The following is a 14,190-nucleotide window of genomic DNA, read 5'->3' on the forward strand; positions in this document are numbered from 1 at the left end:
GTGGGTGAGCATGGTTGTGCCGGGGCTACAGTGAGGGCAAGTGGGCAGTGAACGAATGAGGCATGCCAGGGTTCTGGGAGGGCTCACTGGCATCCTCAGGGTGTGTGTGCAAGAGGTGTGCACCCACGTGTGGGCCCAGAATAAGTGGGGGTACACATCGTGTGCTAGGACTTCAGAATGCATCTGGGGGCACATGTGATGACTGGTGAAGGGTGGGTCAGCATGCCAGGGCACCCCAGAGCCCCCAAGGCGAACGTGTACAAGCGTAAGCATGAGCGGGCCAGGACCAAGAGACGGCACACCGGGGCTGCTGGGAAGGTGAGCAAGGGGTGTATCGCCATGCGGGTTCAAGGAGGTGACAGTGTGGGCAGGGCTGCATCAGGGCTATAAGGGCCTGCCAGAGCTCCCAGGGTGTGCGTGTAGGGGAAAATTATGGCGTGTGAACAGCCACAGTCAGGACACACTGACCCTGCTTCATGCCCAAGGGCTGTGCATCCTTGTGTGGTCCAGGTGCGCAAGAAATGGCCAGGGGCGAGCCAGGGATGTTCAAGGGCACAGCAGGGCAAAATGTGTACAAAAGGGTGGGCGTGGGCTTGCCAGAGTAGGGCAGATATGCGAGGCACGGCACGGCCCCCTGTGGGGTCCGAGCGTGCCGGAAGTGAGCACCCACATGCCCGAAGCCCCAGGAGGCGAGCATGCACGCGCGCGTGTCCCCCGACCTGGGGCATCTCCCACTGGGCGCGGTTGGTCTCCGAGATCTCGAAGTAGATGCGCTCGATGCGGCGCGAGGCGCCCATGATCTCGATGCGGCCCAGGTAGGGGCGGAAGTACTCGAGGATGCTCTCGGCCAGCTCCAGGAAGTTGTGCAGGCGCGGGTCATGCGGCACATGCTCCGACAGGTTGGTCAGCAGCACCGCCACGTTGAAGCCGATGTCGCGAGCTGGCTCCTGGAAGCGGTTGGCGAACTCCTCGCAGTTGATCATCTCGTTCTCATCCGCTTCGGAGCACGAAAGCAGGAACTGGATTTCTGGACCGCTGAACTGCTTCTGGCTGTCCATGGCCTGGGGGCGGGCAGGGAGGTCAGTGGGGTGGCCTGGAGAGCCTCAATTCTCTCTCTCTCTTTTTTTAGACAAGGTATCACTGTATCGCCCAGGCTGGAGTGCAGTGGCACAATCACGGCTCACCACAGCCTCAACACATCCCTCTTGCCCCCATCCCAACCCCTGGGCTCAACTGCCCAGCCTCCAGAGTAGCTGGGTCTATAGGCACACACCACTACACCTGGCTAATTTTAACTTTTTAAATTTTTTTTTTTTTTTTTTTGAGATAGGGTCTCCCTATGTTGCCAAGGCTGGTCTCAAACTCCTGGGCTCAAGGGATCCTCCCACTTCAGCTGAAACCTGTTTTTTTGTTTGTTTGTTTGTTTGTTTGAGACAGAGTTTCACTCTTGTCGCCCAGGCTGGAGTGCAGTGGCATGATCTTGGCTCACTGCAACCTCTACCTCCCAGGTTCAAGTGATTCTCCTGCCTCAGCGTCCTGAGTAGCTGGGATTACAGGCTCCTGCCACCACATCTGGCTAATTTTTTGTATTTTTAGTGAGATGGGGTTTCATCATGTTGGCCAGGCTGGTCTCAAACTCCGGTCCTGTCCTCAGGTGATCCACCCGCCTCCGCCTCCCAAAGTGCAGGGGTGACAGGTGTGAGCCACCACGCCCAGCCATAACACTGTTTATCTGTCATCCTGCTGATGGAAATGTAGGCTGCTTCCAGATTTGTTTTGTTTTGTTTTCTCCTGAGACTGGGTCTGGCTCTGTCACCCAGGCTGGGGCGGTGCAGTGGCGCAATCTCAGCTCATTGCAGCCTCCACCTCCCAGGGTCAAATGAGTCGTGTGCTTCAGCCTCCTGAGTAGCTAGGACTACAGTTGCATGCCACTGTGCCTGGTGAATTTTTGTATTTTTTTGTAGACGGGGTTTTGCCATGTTGCCCGGACTTGTCCCAAACTCCTGAACTCAGGTGATGTGCCCTCCTCTGCATCCCAAAGTGTTGGGATTACAAGCATAAATCACCAAGTTCACCCACAGATTTTTTTTTACAGACAACATTTTTCTTGAACATTCTTGTGCTGATTGCCCATGCATTTTTGCAAGAGGTTCTCTAGAGCAGCGTAAAATGTTCTTGACTGCACTCAACGTGAGAATACATTTTACAATGTGACTCAAAAAAAAAAAAAAAAAAAGGTTTCGTGACACAATTCTGACCTTTGCTGTGGAGCACACTCTGCAATGTTCTATTTTATTTCTAAAGAGGCTGGTCACGAGTTATGCGTTGCTAAATTAATTTCATTACCTACAGATGGGTTGCAATATGCAGTGTGAGAAATGTTGCTCTGGGGTATGAACAGAAGCAAAATTTTCTGGCTCTCAAAAGTGCTTTGTAAAAACCCCAGAACTTTGCAAAATGCTTTCTAAATGAGTAACACGCTTTGCAAATCATGCAGGGCTCTAGAAACCACAGAGCATGGAGACATAATCTCACCGGAACCCCTCACCTACTGCCCTCACCTCGTCTGCCTGCCTCCCCCTCTATCATGAGCAATGTGACACTATCTGTCTCAAAAACCCACCCCTGGCCAGGCGTGGTGGCTCATGCCTGTAATCCCAGGACTTTGGGAGGCCAAGGCGGGTGGATCACCTGAGGTCGGGAGTTCAAGACCAGCCTGGACAACATGGTGAAATCCTGTCTCTACTAAAAATACAAAAATTAGCCTGGCATGGTGGTGCATGCCTATAATCCCAGCTACTTGGGAGGCTGAGGCAGGAGAATGGCTTGACCCTGTGAGGCGGAGGTTGCAGTGAGCCGAGATTGTGCCACTGCACCTAGCCTGGGCAATAAGAGTGAGACCCTGTGCAAAAAAAAAAAAAACCACCTCTCCACAGGGGCCTGGGACACTATCACCTCCATTCACTCCTAGACTCTGCTCTTGTGATTTGCTGGTCTGTCTTTGTCATCATTCATTGCCCATCCCTTTATTTTATTTTATTTTATTGTATTTTATTTATTATTATTATTATTATTATTATTGAGACAGAGTCTTGCTGTGTCTTGCCCAGGCTGGAGTGCGGTGGCACGATCTTGGCTCACTGCAGCCTCCACCTCCTGGGTTCAAGTGATTCTCCTGTCTCAGCCTACTGAGTAGCTGGGACTACAGGCATGTGCCACCGCACTGGCTAATTCTGTATTTTTAGTAGAGACAGGGTTTTGCCATGTTGGTCAGGCTGACCTCGAACTCCTGACCTCAGATGATCTGCCCGCCTGGGCCTCTCAAAATGCTGGGGTTACAGGCGTGCGCCACCACACCTGGCCTATTTTAAAAAAAACATTATATTTACTTTTATTTTTTGAGACAGTCTTGCTCTGTCACCCAGGCTGGAGTGCAGTGGTGTGATGTTGGCTCACTGCAAGCTCCGCCTCCCGGGTTCAGCAATTCTCCTGCCTCAGGCTTCTGAGTAGCTGAGATTATAGGCATGAGCCACCACGCCCAGCTAATTTTTGTATTTTTAGTAGAGATGGGGTTTCACCATGTTGGTCAGGCTGGTCTTGAACTCCTGATCTCAAGTGATCCGCCTGCCTTGGCCTCCCAAAGTGTTGGGATTCCAGGAGTGAGCCAGGCCTTTTTATCTTTCATTTTTGTGGGTACATAGTCGTTGTATATATTTATGGGGTAGGTGAACTATTTTGATACAGGCACGCGATACGTACTCACATCAGGGTTGATGGGGTATCCGTTCCCTCCAGCATTTATCCTTTCTTTGTGTTACAGTCTACTTATAGTCTTTTAGTTGTTTTATTTTATTATTAATTTTTTGAGACAAAGTCTATCTCTACTACCTAGGCCGGAGTGTAATGGAGTGATCATGGCTTGCCATAGCCTCGACCTCCTGGGCTCAAGTGATCCTCCCATCTTAGCCTTCCAAGTTGGAACCACAGGCATGCACCACCATACCCAGATAATTTTTTCAACAGTTTTTTGTAGAGACAAGGTCTCATTATGTTTGAACTCCTGGGCTCAAGCGATCCTCCCACCTCAGCCTCCCAAAGTGCCGAGATTACAGGCATAAGTCATCGTGCCTGGCTAGTATTTTACTTTATATTTTATTTTATTTTTGAGAGAGTCTCACTCTGTTGCCCAGGCTGGAGTGCAGTGACGGTGATCTCGGCTCACTGCAACCTCCGCCTCCTGGATTCAAGCAATTCTCTTGCCTCAGCCTCCCGAGTAGCTGGGATTACAGGCATGCACCACCATGCCTAGCTAATTTTTGTATTTTTATTTTTACTTTTTTGAGACAGAATTTTGCTCTTGTCACCCAAGGCTGGAGTGCAATGGCACGGTCTTGGCTCACAGCAACCTCCTCCTCCTGGGTTCAAGTGATTCTCTTGCCTCAGCCTCCCAAGTAGCTAGGACTTCAGGCACAGGCCACGATGCCTGGCTAATTTTTGCATTTTTTGTAGGGACAGGGTTTTGCCATGTTGCCCAGGCTGCTCTCTGTCCCTCTTGTTCCCATCTTTCAGCCTTTCCATTTACTGTCCCCTTTGCCTGGGACACCACAGCCTCCCTGATTCATATGGTACCTTTCAACTCTCAGCTTCGCTGTCCCCTCCTGCAGAAGGCCTTCCTCCACTAGCCGGTTTACGGGGCTTACCACACTCTGCTCACTCCCACGCCCTTCAGACCACAGATTATAACCTACGATTACGTTGTGTATTTCATTATTTGCATCTGCCCCTTCCCACTGGACTATCGGCCCCCACAGTGGGCTCTCTGTTTTGTTCACTGCTGTACCTTCAAGACTAGGGCAGTGCCTGACACACAGTAGGCACTCATACTCATTTGTCAAATGAAAGAAGCATCACGAAAACTAAGAGGCCGGGAGCCGTGGCTCATGCCTATAATCCCAGCACTTTGGGAGGCTGCGGCAGTTGGATCACTTGAGGTCAGGAGTTCAAGACCAGCCTGGCAAACGTGAAGAAACCCCATCTCTAGTAAAAATACAAAAATTAGTCAGGGTGATGGTGGGTGCTGGTAATCCGAGCTCTTTGGGAGGCTGAGGCAGGATAATTGCTTGAACCTGGGAGGCGGAGGTCGCAGTGAGCCAAGAGCATGCCTGGGTGACAGAATGAGACTCTGTCTCAAAAAAAAAAAAAAAAAGAAATGAGACTATTGCCATTTTGCAATCTCTAATGAATGAATATGTCTGAGCGTTGAGCAGAAACAGCTGCTGGTATCTGGAAAGGAGGTGCTTCCTGGTGGAGGTACACAGCAGCCCCACATAGGAAGGTCCTGGCCAAAAAACTCCTTACACCCAAATCTGAATCTGCTCGAACTTCAGCTGAGTCTCACTTTGGAGGAAACCCAGGGGACAGAGGAACACAAGAAATGATACCACAAGGACGCATCGGTCAGGTCCAGACTATGGGAAACTCTACAACTAGGACAGCACTATCCATTGATAGACTTAGTGTGAAAAAAGAGTGAAAAATGTCAAGCTAATCATTTTTAGATTGATTATGGCCAGGCACGGTGGCTCTTGCCTGTAATTCCAGCACCTTGGGTGGCTGAGGAGGGTGGATTGCTTGAGCACAGGAGTTTGAGACCAGCTTGGGCAACATGGCGTGACCCTGTCTCTATAAATAAATAAACAGGATTGATTCCATGTTGAAATAATATCTTGAATGTATTAGATTACGTGTAGTGTTTCATCTTACTTTTTTTTTTTTAACAGGGTCTTGCTCTGTTGCCCAGGTTGAAGTGCAGTGCCATGAACATGGCTCACTGCAGCATTAACCTCTGAGGTTCAAGGGATCCTCCTGCCTCAGCCTCCCCAGTAACTTCGACTGCAGATATGCACTACTACACCTGATTATTTTTAAAAATTTTTATAGAGACAGGGTTTTGCTATGTTACCCAGGCTGGCTCAAACTCCTGACCTCAAGTGATCCTCCCGCCTTGGCCTCCCAAAGTGCTGGGATTATAGGCGCGAGCCACCATGCCTGGTCCTCTTTTTACTTTTTAAAAATCATGGCTATTATAAAATTTAAAATTATGATGACTCACACCTGTAATCCCAGCGCTTTGGGAGGCTGAGGTGGGCAGATCACTTTACGCCAGGAATTCGAGACTATCCTGGCCAACATGGCGAAACCTTGTCTCTACTAAAAACACAAAAATTAGCCAGGTGTGGTGGCGCATGCCTGTAATCTCAGCTACTCAGGAGGCTGAGGCAGGAGAATCACTTGAACCTGACAAGTGGAGGTTGAAGTGAGCTGAGATTGCCCCACTGCACTCCAGCCTGGACAATAGAGCGAGATCCTGTCTCAAAAAAAAAAAAAATTAAAAAATATGTGTATTGTTCATATTGTATTTCTGTTGGACAGTAAAAATCTGCAGGACTAACAGCCTGGATCTCCAGGAGATAAACTGCAAGGAAAAAGAAAAGATGATAGCAGGGAAGCAAGAGAGGAAAGATGATTTTAAAAAGTATCAGCCAATTGCAATGGGTGGCCCCTGTTTGGATTCTGATTCAAAGAAGCTGCAAAAAATCCTGAGGCCGGGCACAGTGGCTCAAGCCTGTAATCCCAGCACTTTGGGAGGCCGAGACGGGTGTATCACAAGATCAGGAGATCGAGACCATCCTGGCTAACCCGGTGAAACCCCGTCTCTACTGAAAAATACAAAAAAAAAAAAACTAGCCGGACGAGGTGGCGGGCGCCTGTGGTCCCAGCTACTCGGGAGGCTGAGGCAGGAGAATGGCGTAAACCCGGGAGGCGGAGCTTGCAGTGAGCTGAGATCCGGCCACTGCACTCCAGCCTGGGCGACAGAGCGAGACTCTGTCTCAAAAAAAAAAAAAAAAAAAAAAAAAAATCCTGATAGTTATATGAAAGTTATGAGATTTGGAAATTTGCACACTGACTAGATACTTGATGATTTAAAGACTGTGACTATTTTTTTATTTTTGGTTAGGAGTGATAATGACGTTGTGGTTTGTCAAATAAAAGGAATGTCTTTTAAGGCCACACACACATACATGCACACATACACACACACACACACACACATGCATTTTGTTTGTTTGTTTGTTTTTTTGAGGCAGAGTCTCTCTCTGTTGCCCAGGCTGAAGTGGAGTGCAGTGGTGTGTTCAGGACTCACTACAACCTCAACTTCTCGGTCCTCCCACCTCAGCCTCCCAAGTAGCTAGGACTACAGGCATTTGCCACCACACTCGGCTAATTTTTTGTATTTTTAGTGGAGACAGGGTTTCGCCATGTTGCCCAGGCTCTTCTCGAACACCTGGGCTCAAGCAATCCACCCTCTTGTACCTCCCAAAGTGCTGGGATTACAGGCGTGAGCCACCGTGTCTGGCCAAGACCATATATATTTTAAGATACCATTTATATGCAGTGTTCAGAATAGGCAAATCTATACAGGCAGAAAGATGAGTGGTTACCGGGAGCTGGGTGGGGGAAATGGGAAATGACTGCTAACGGGTATAGGGTTCCTTTTCAAAGGATGATTAAAATGTTTTAAAATTAGATTGCAGTGATGGCTTTACAATTCTGTGAACACACTATAAACCACTGAACCGTACATTTTAAATGGGTGGATTTTATGGTATGTACATTCAATATTTCAATAAAGACATTTTAAAAAGGAAGACATTTCCTATATTTGCAGATGGGAAAACAGTAAAGATAACCTCAAGACTGTTTACTGACCAGGAATAAATCAGTAACCACTGAGCCCGGCCACAATGCTACATTTTTTTAATGCAGATTTTCATATGAATGGAAATGCAGAAAAAGCATCTGAACTTTGGGAGGTCAAGGCGGGTGGATCACCTGAGGCCAGGAGTTCGAGACCAGCGTGGCCAACATGGTGAAACCCCATCTCTACTAAAAATAAAAATAAAAATAGCTGGGTGTGGTGGCACACGCCTGTAATCCCAGCTACTTGGGAGGCTTAGGTATGAGAATCGCTTCAACCCGTGAGGCAGAGGTTACAATAAGCTGAGATCACACCACTGCACTCTACTTTGGGCAACAGAGCAAGACTCTGTCTCAAAAAAAAAAAAAAATTAAAAAATTAAAACTATACTGCAATACCGTTTTTCACCTATCAGATTGGCAAAAATCCAAATATTTGACAGTGCGGTCTGGTGGCGAGGCTGTGGGGAGACAGGCACACTCATGTGTTATTAATGAGAAAAAAAAATGGAGAGCAATGTCTGTCCAAATGACAAATGCATTTACCCTTTTAGCTAGCTATCCCACTTCTGGAAGTTGATCCTCTGAGATGAACCACACGTGATTTACAGAACGTTGTATAACAAGAGTAATTGTTTTTGTTTGTTTGTTTGTTTTTTGAGATGGACTTTCACTTTTGTTGTCCAGGATGGAGTGCAATGGCGCAATCTCAGCTCACTGCAACCTCTACCTCCCAGGTTCAAGTGATTCTCCTGCCTCAGCCTCCCAAGCAGCTCAGATTACAGGTGCATGCCACCATGACCAGCTCATTTTTTGTATTTTTAGTAGAGATAGGGTTTCACTGTGTTGGCCAGGCTGGTTTCAAACTCCTGACCTCGGGTGATCCATCTGCCTCAGCCTCTCAAAGTGTAACAAGAGTAACTGTTAGAGCCAGCATTGCTCTAGGCCCAAATACAGCCTTCCTCAGCACATTTCCCTCCATCTGCTAGAACTCTGCAGTAATACATGTACAAATGTAAAATGCCTGTGGTATAAATGACACTCTTGTTGCAGTGCACAATGTGTGCAACTATCCATGACAGCCCTGACCGCAGCATGGGTTGTATAGCAACACATAGGAAATAAAGCCAGTGTCCATCAACAAGGAATAGCAAATAAACCATAATATACATACAGCGTGGAATATTGGACACCTGTAAAAAAGAATGAGGAAGCTTCCTATATCTCCAGAATATGTGGTTAAATAATACCGACCAGTGATACTATACCTATTATGTACAAAATGAGAAAAACAAGAATATCTGTTTGTATTTTCATTTAAAAAATGATGGAAGGATGCAAAATAAACTAACGAAAGGGCTTACCATGGTAGATATGGGGAAGAATGGACTGAAAAGAGTAGGAGTGAGACTTCTCACTTCACGCCTTGCTATATTTTGATATTTTTTTTTTTTGAGACAAAGTCTTGTGCTCTGTTGCCCAGGCTGGAGTGCAGTGGCACAATCATGGCACACTGCAGCCTTGACCTTCTGGGCTCAAAGGAGCCTCCCAGCTCAGTCGGCCTCCAGAGGAGCTGGGACTACAGGTGCACACCTCCACATCCAACTAATTTTTTGAATTTTTTTTTTTTTAGCAATGGGGTCTTGCTATATTGTTCAGGCTGGTCTCAAACTCCTGGCCTCAAGTGATTTTCCTGTCTTGGCCTCCTAAAGTGCTGGAATTACCGGTGTGAGCCACAGCACCTGGCTATATTTTTATTTATTTATTTATTTTTTTTTGAGATGTAATCACACTCTGCCGCCCAGGCTGGAATGCAGTGGCACGATCTCAGCTCACTGCAATCTCTGCCTCCCAGGCTCCAGGGATTCTCCTGCCTTAGCCTCCTGAGTAGCTGGGATTACAGGCACCTGCCACCATGCTTGGCTAATTTCTGTATTTTTAGTAGAGATGACGGGGGTTCGCCATGTTGCCCCGGCTGGTCTTGAACGCCTAACCTCAAGTGATCTGCCTGCCTCGGCCTCCCAAAATGTTGAGATTACAGGTGTGAGCCACTGTGCCCAGCCTATATTTTGATTTTTTAAATCGTATTATATATTCAAAAAATAAAATGAATACACTTTTCCCAGTTGCAGATTGTAACTCTGTGTAACAGATGTTGAGCTGTAAAATGTCAGCTACCTGACACTAAACCCTGTGATCTGTGCAGCCCCAGTCAAGAGAGATCATTACTCATTTTCAATTACGAATCATGTGTATTTTAGCTCCTGCAAGTGCTTTTGGCTTCTCTTGTAGTCACCCCAGACTCTTAAACCTGCCAGGCTCGAGAGTAGGGCTGAGACTCCCAGCCAGGGCCCAGCTCCCAGGAAGTGCTCACTGACTATCGATTAGACCAGATTAACAGATGAATCTGGAGGCAGTGTACTCTGGAGCCAGACCACCTGAGGTCTAACCCCAGCCTTGTCACTTATTAGCTGGGTGACCTTAAGCATGTCCGTTTATCTCCCTGTGCCTCAGTTTCCACATCCATAAAATGGGAATAAAAAGCAGTCCTGGTGGCCGGGCACGGTGGCTCACGCCTGTAATCCCAGCACTTTGGGAGGCCGAGGCAGGTGGATCACGAGGTCAAGAGATCGAGACCACCTTGGCCAACATGGAAACCCCGTCTCTACTAAAAATACAAAAATTAGTTGGGCGTGGCGGCGGGCGCCTGTGGTCTAGCAACTCAAGAGGCTGAGGCAGAAGAATCGCTTGAACCTGGGAGGCGGAGTTTGCAGTGAGCCGAGATCACACCACTGTACTCCAGCCTGGCAACAGAGTGAGACTCTGTCTCAAAAAAAAAAAAAAAAAAAAAAAAAAAGCAGTCCTGCTGGGCACGGTAGCTTATGCTGGTAATTCCAGCACTTTGGAAGCCCGAGGTAGGCTGATTGCTTCAGTCCTGAAGTTCAAGACCAGCTAGGGCAACATGTGAAACCCCATCTCTAAAATAAATAAATAAATAAATAAATAAATAAATAACAAAAAAAATTATCTGGGTGTGGTGGTGCACACCTGGAGTCCCAGTTACTTGGGAGGCTAAGGTAGGAGGATCACCTGAGCCTGGGAGGCCGAGGCTACAGTGAGTTGTGATCACGCCACTGCACTCCAGCCTGACTGACAGAGCAAGACCCTGTCTCAAAGAAGCAAAACAAAACAAAAAAGCAGTCCTTACCATGTAGGGTTGCCGTAAGGATTAAATGAGCAAATTCACTGATACACAGGGCACAGAGTGAGAATATGATAACTATGAGCTCTCATGAAGGTTGAGGGCTCAGGCACAGCGACGGGTAAGAGGCTACGAGGGGTTGTCTGGGAGGCAGAGTCCCAGGGATGTGAGGCTCAGGTTCAGGGAAGCAGGCATTGCCCCTCAGGGTTGGGAAGGGAAAGGAAAAGGCCAGCTGTGACAAAGGCTGCCAAGACGACAAGCCAGAGGGGAGAGTCAGAGGTAAAGAGGTCCCTGATGATCTTGGTCAGAGGAGTTTCGGGAGCCTGACAGGGACGGAAGCCGGCAAGCCCCGATTCAGGGAAGGAGTAGGAGGTGAGAACGGAAGATCAAGGGCAGATGACTCTTGCAAGGCGTGGCTGAGAAGCAGAGACACAGGGAGGCTCTTGGGGAACACTGGAAGGCACGGGGCACTTTGATTTTAACTCAGGGAACCCTGAGCTTACCTAAGTGCAGATGGCCAGTCACAGTTGCAACCCATAGAAGAAGCAGCCATGGGCCGGGCGCGGTGGCTCAAGCCTGTAATCCCAGCACTTTGGGAGGCCGAGACGGGCGGATCACGAGGTCAGGAGATCGAGACCATCCTGGCTAATACGGTGAAACCCCGTCTCTACTAAAAAATACAAAAAAAAAAAAAGAAGCAGCAGCCATGGGCGAGGTGCAGTGGCTCATGCCTGTAATCCCAGCACTTTGGGAGGCTGAGGCAGGTGGATCACTTGAGGTTGGGAGTTTGAAACCAGCCTGACCATCACTTGAGGTCGGGAGTTCGAGACCAGCCTGACCAATGTGGTGAAACCCCGTCTCCACTAAAAATACAAAATTAGCCAGGCGTGGTGGCGGGTGCCTGTAATCCCAGCGACTTGGGAGGCTGAGACAGGAGAATCGCTTGAACCTGGGAGATGGAAGTTGCGATGAGCTGAGATCACACCATTGCACTCCAGCCTGGGCAACAAGAGCAAAACTCCGTCTCAAAAAACAAAACAAAACAAAACAAAAACCCATGAATCCACACTGATGTAAATGAATGGACGAATGAGCAAATGAAATGGACAAGAAGGAAACACTCTTTCTTTTTTTTTTTTTTTTGAGACGGAGTCTTGCTCTGTCACCCAGGCTGGAGTGCAGTGGCCGGATCTCAGCTCACTGCAAGCTCCGCCTCCCGGGTTCCCGCCATTCTCCTGCCTCAGCCTCCCGAGTAGCTGGGACTACAGGCGCCCGCCACCTCGCCCGGCTAGTTTTTTTGTATTTTTTAGTAGAGACGGGGTTTCACCGTGTTAGCCAGGATGGTCTCGATCTCCTGACCTCGTGATCCGCCCGTCTCGGCCTCCCAAAGTGCTGGGATTACAGGCTTGAGCCACCGCGCCTGGCCGGAAACACTCTTTCTTACAGTAAAATGGTACCCAATAATGGTAAAGCATACGGCGAAATGAGAAAACCACCATTTGTCAGCTACCAGAGGAATAACTGTTTCAGGCAAGAATCATCAATGGATGCTGACCCTGGAGTGAGCAGAATATTTACATAGAATATTACACAGAATATTTACATAGCCTCAAAGACGCATTGATTCCAAAGGGAATAACAGTTACTTCATCGTGGAGCCCCTGGTGAACACCGAGTTAACCAAGCCGTCCAAGTTAACAACAGTAATGGGAAGAGACATTGGCCAGGTGCAGTGACTCACACCTGTAATCCCAGCACTTTAGGTGGCCGAGGCAGGACGATGGCCTGAGCCCAGGGGGTCAAGGCTGCAGTGAGCTAGAATTGTTTGACTGCACTCCAGCCTGGGCAATAGAGCAAGACTCTGACTCTAAAAACAAACAAATAAGTAAATAAAGAGTAACGGGATGAAAGCACATGTGCCTCCTAATACATTACACTGAGGACACATCACTTCTCTGATATTCCTGCAAAAGATGCATAACCCTAGTCTAATAATGATGAAAACTCAGACAAACCCACACTGAACGACATTTTACAAAACAGCTTGCCTGTGTTCTTCAAACACACCAGGAAAGATACAGACAGACCCAGGCACAGTTCCAGACTGAAGGAGGAAAACAGAATACCTCAATACCTCAATGCAATCCCTGGTTCTGGTTTGGCAAAGAAAAGACATTGACAAAAGAAATTTCTTCAACAAGGGAAACTGAATAAGGTCTGGGACTAGATAGCAGCATTGTGCCAATGTTAATTTCCTGATTAGCATACTTGTCCTGTGGTTAGGCAGGAGAATGAATTTGTTCTCAGGAGATACACTGAAGTGTTTAAAAGTAAAGGGAAATCAGTCAGGCGAGGTGGCTCATGCTTCTAATCCCAGCACTTTGGGAGGCCAAGGCAGACATATCACTTGAGGTCAGGAGTTCAAGACCAGCCTGGCCAACATGGTGAAATCCCATCTCTACTAAAAATACAACAAACAAACAAAAATTTAGCTGGGCGTGGTGGTGTGCGCCTGTAATCCCAGCTACTCAGGAGGCTGAGGCAGGAGAATCGCTTGAACCCAGGAGGCGGAGGTTGCACTGAGCTGAGATCGCACCACTGCACTCCAGCCTGGGCAACAAGAGCAAAACTCCGTCTCAGAAAAAAAAAAAAAAAAAGGAAATCATGATGGAATAAATAGAAAACATTTGGGCAACATGGGTGAAGGGTATTCAGCAATTCTATGTGCTGTTCTTGCAACTTCTCTATAAACCTGAACTTATTTCAAAATAAAAAGTTAACAAAATGGTAACAGCAAAGATCTGGGAGTAGTAATAGTAGCTAACATCTCTTGAGCACTGACCATATTCCAGGTACTGCCCACACTGCCCATCCTCACAATAGTTAATAGTTGTTTTATTTTTATTTTTATAGATACAGGGTTTCACTATGTTGCCCAGGCTGATCTCAAACTCTTGGGCTCAAGCGATCCTCCCACCTTGGCCTCCCAAATTGCTGGGATTATACGCATGAACCACTGCACTCTGCCAACAGTTAGTGGTTAATGTCATTATCCTATACCCATTTTACAGAGGAGGAAACTGAGGCTCAGAGAAGACAGTGACTTGCCCAGGGCTGTGTTAAGAAAAGATGGAGAGTTAGGATGGGAGAGGTGGTTAGAGGAGGATGAGTGGGTTCCTGAATAAGGATGTTCCAGCACTTCCCTCCTAGCAGCCCCATTATTTAGACTT

General features: G+C 47.7%; 1 protein-coding gene across 1 annotated transcript in view; it reads right to left on the bottom strand.

Annotated features, from left to right (window-relative positions):
- Nucleotides 1-14,190, bottom strand: part of LOC101026547 (ryanodine receptor 1) — a 168,585-nt gene that overhangs the window by 20,934 nt on the left and 133,461 nt on the right. Inside the window, exon 89 of the mRNA XM_031659039.1 lies at nt 720-1,061. Coding sequence (XP_031514899.1) covers nt 720-1,061 — 342 coding nt within the window. The remainder of the gene's footprint in view (nt 1-719; nt 1,062-14,190) is intronic.

The sequence above is a fragment of the Papio anubis genome, chromosome 20, assembly GCF_008728515.1.
Source record: "Papio anubis isolate 15944 chromosome 20, Panubis1.0, whole genome shotgun sequence".
Taxonomy (NCBI): domain Eukaryota; kingdom Metazoa; phylum Chordata; class Mammalia; order Primates; family Cercopithecidae; genus Papio; species Papio anubis.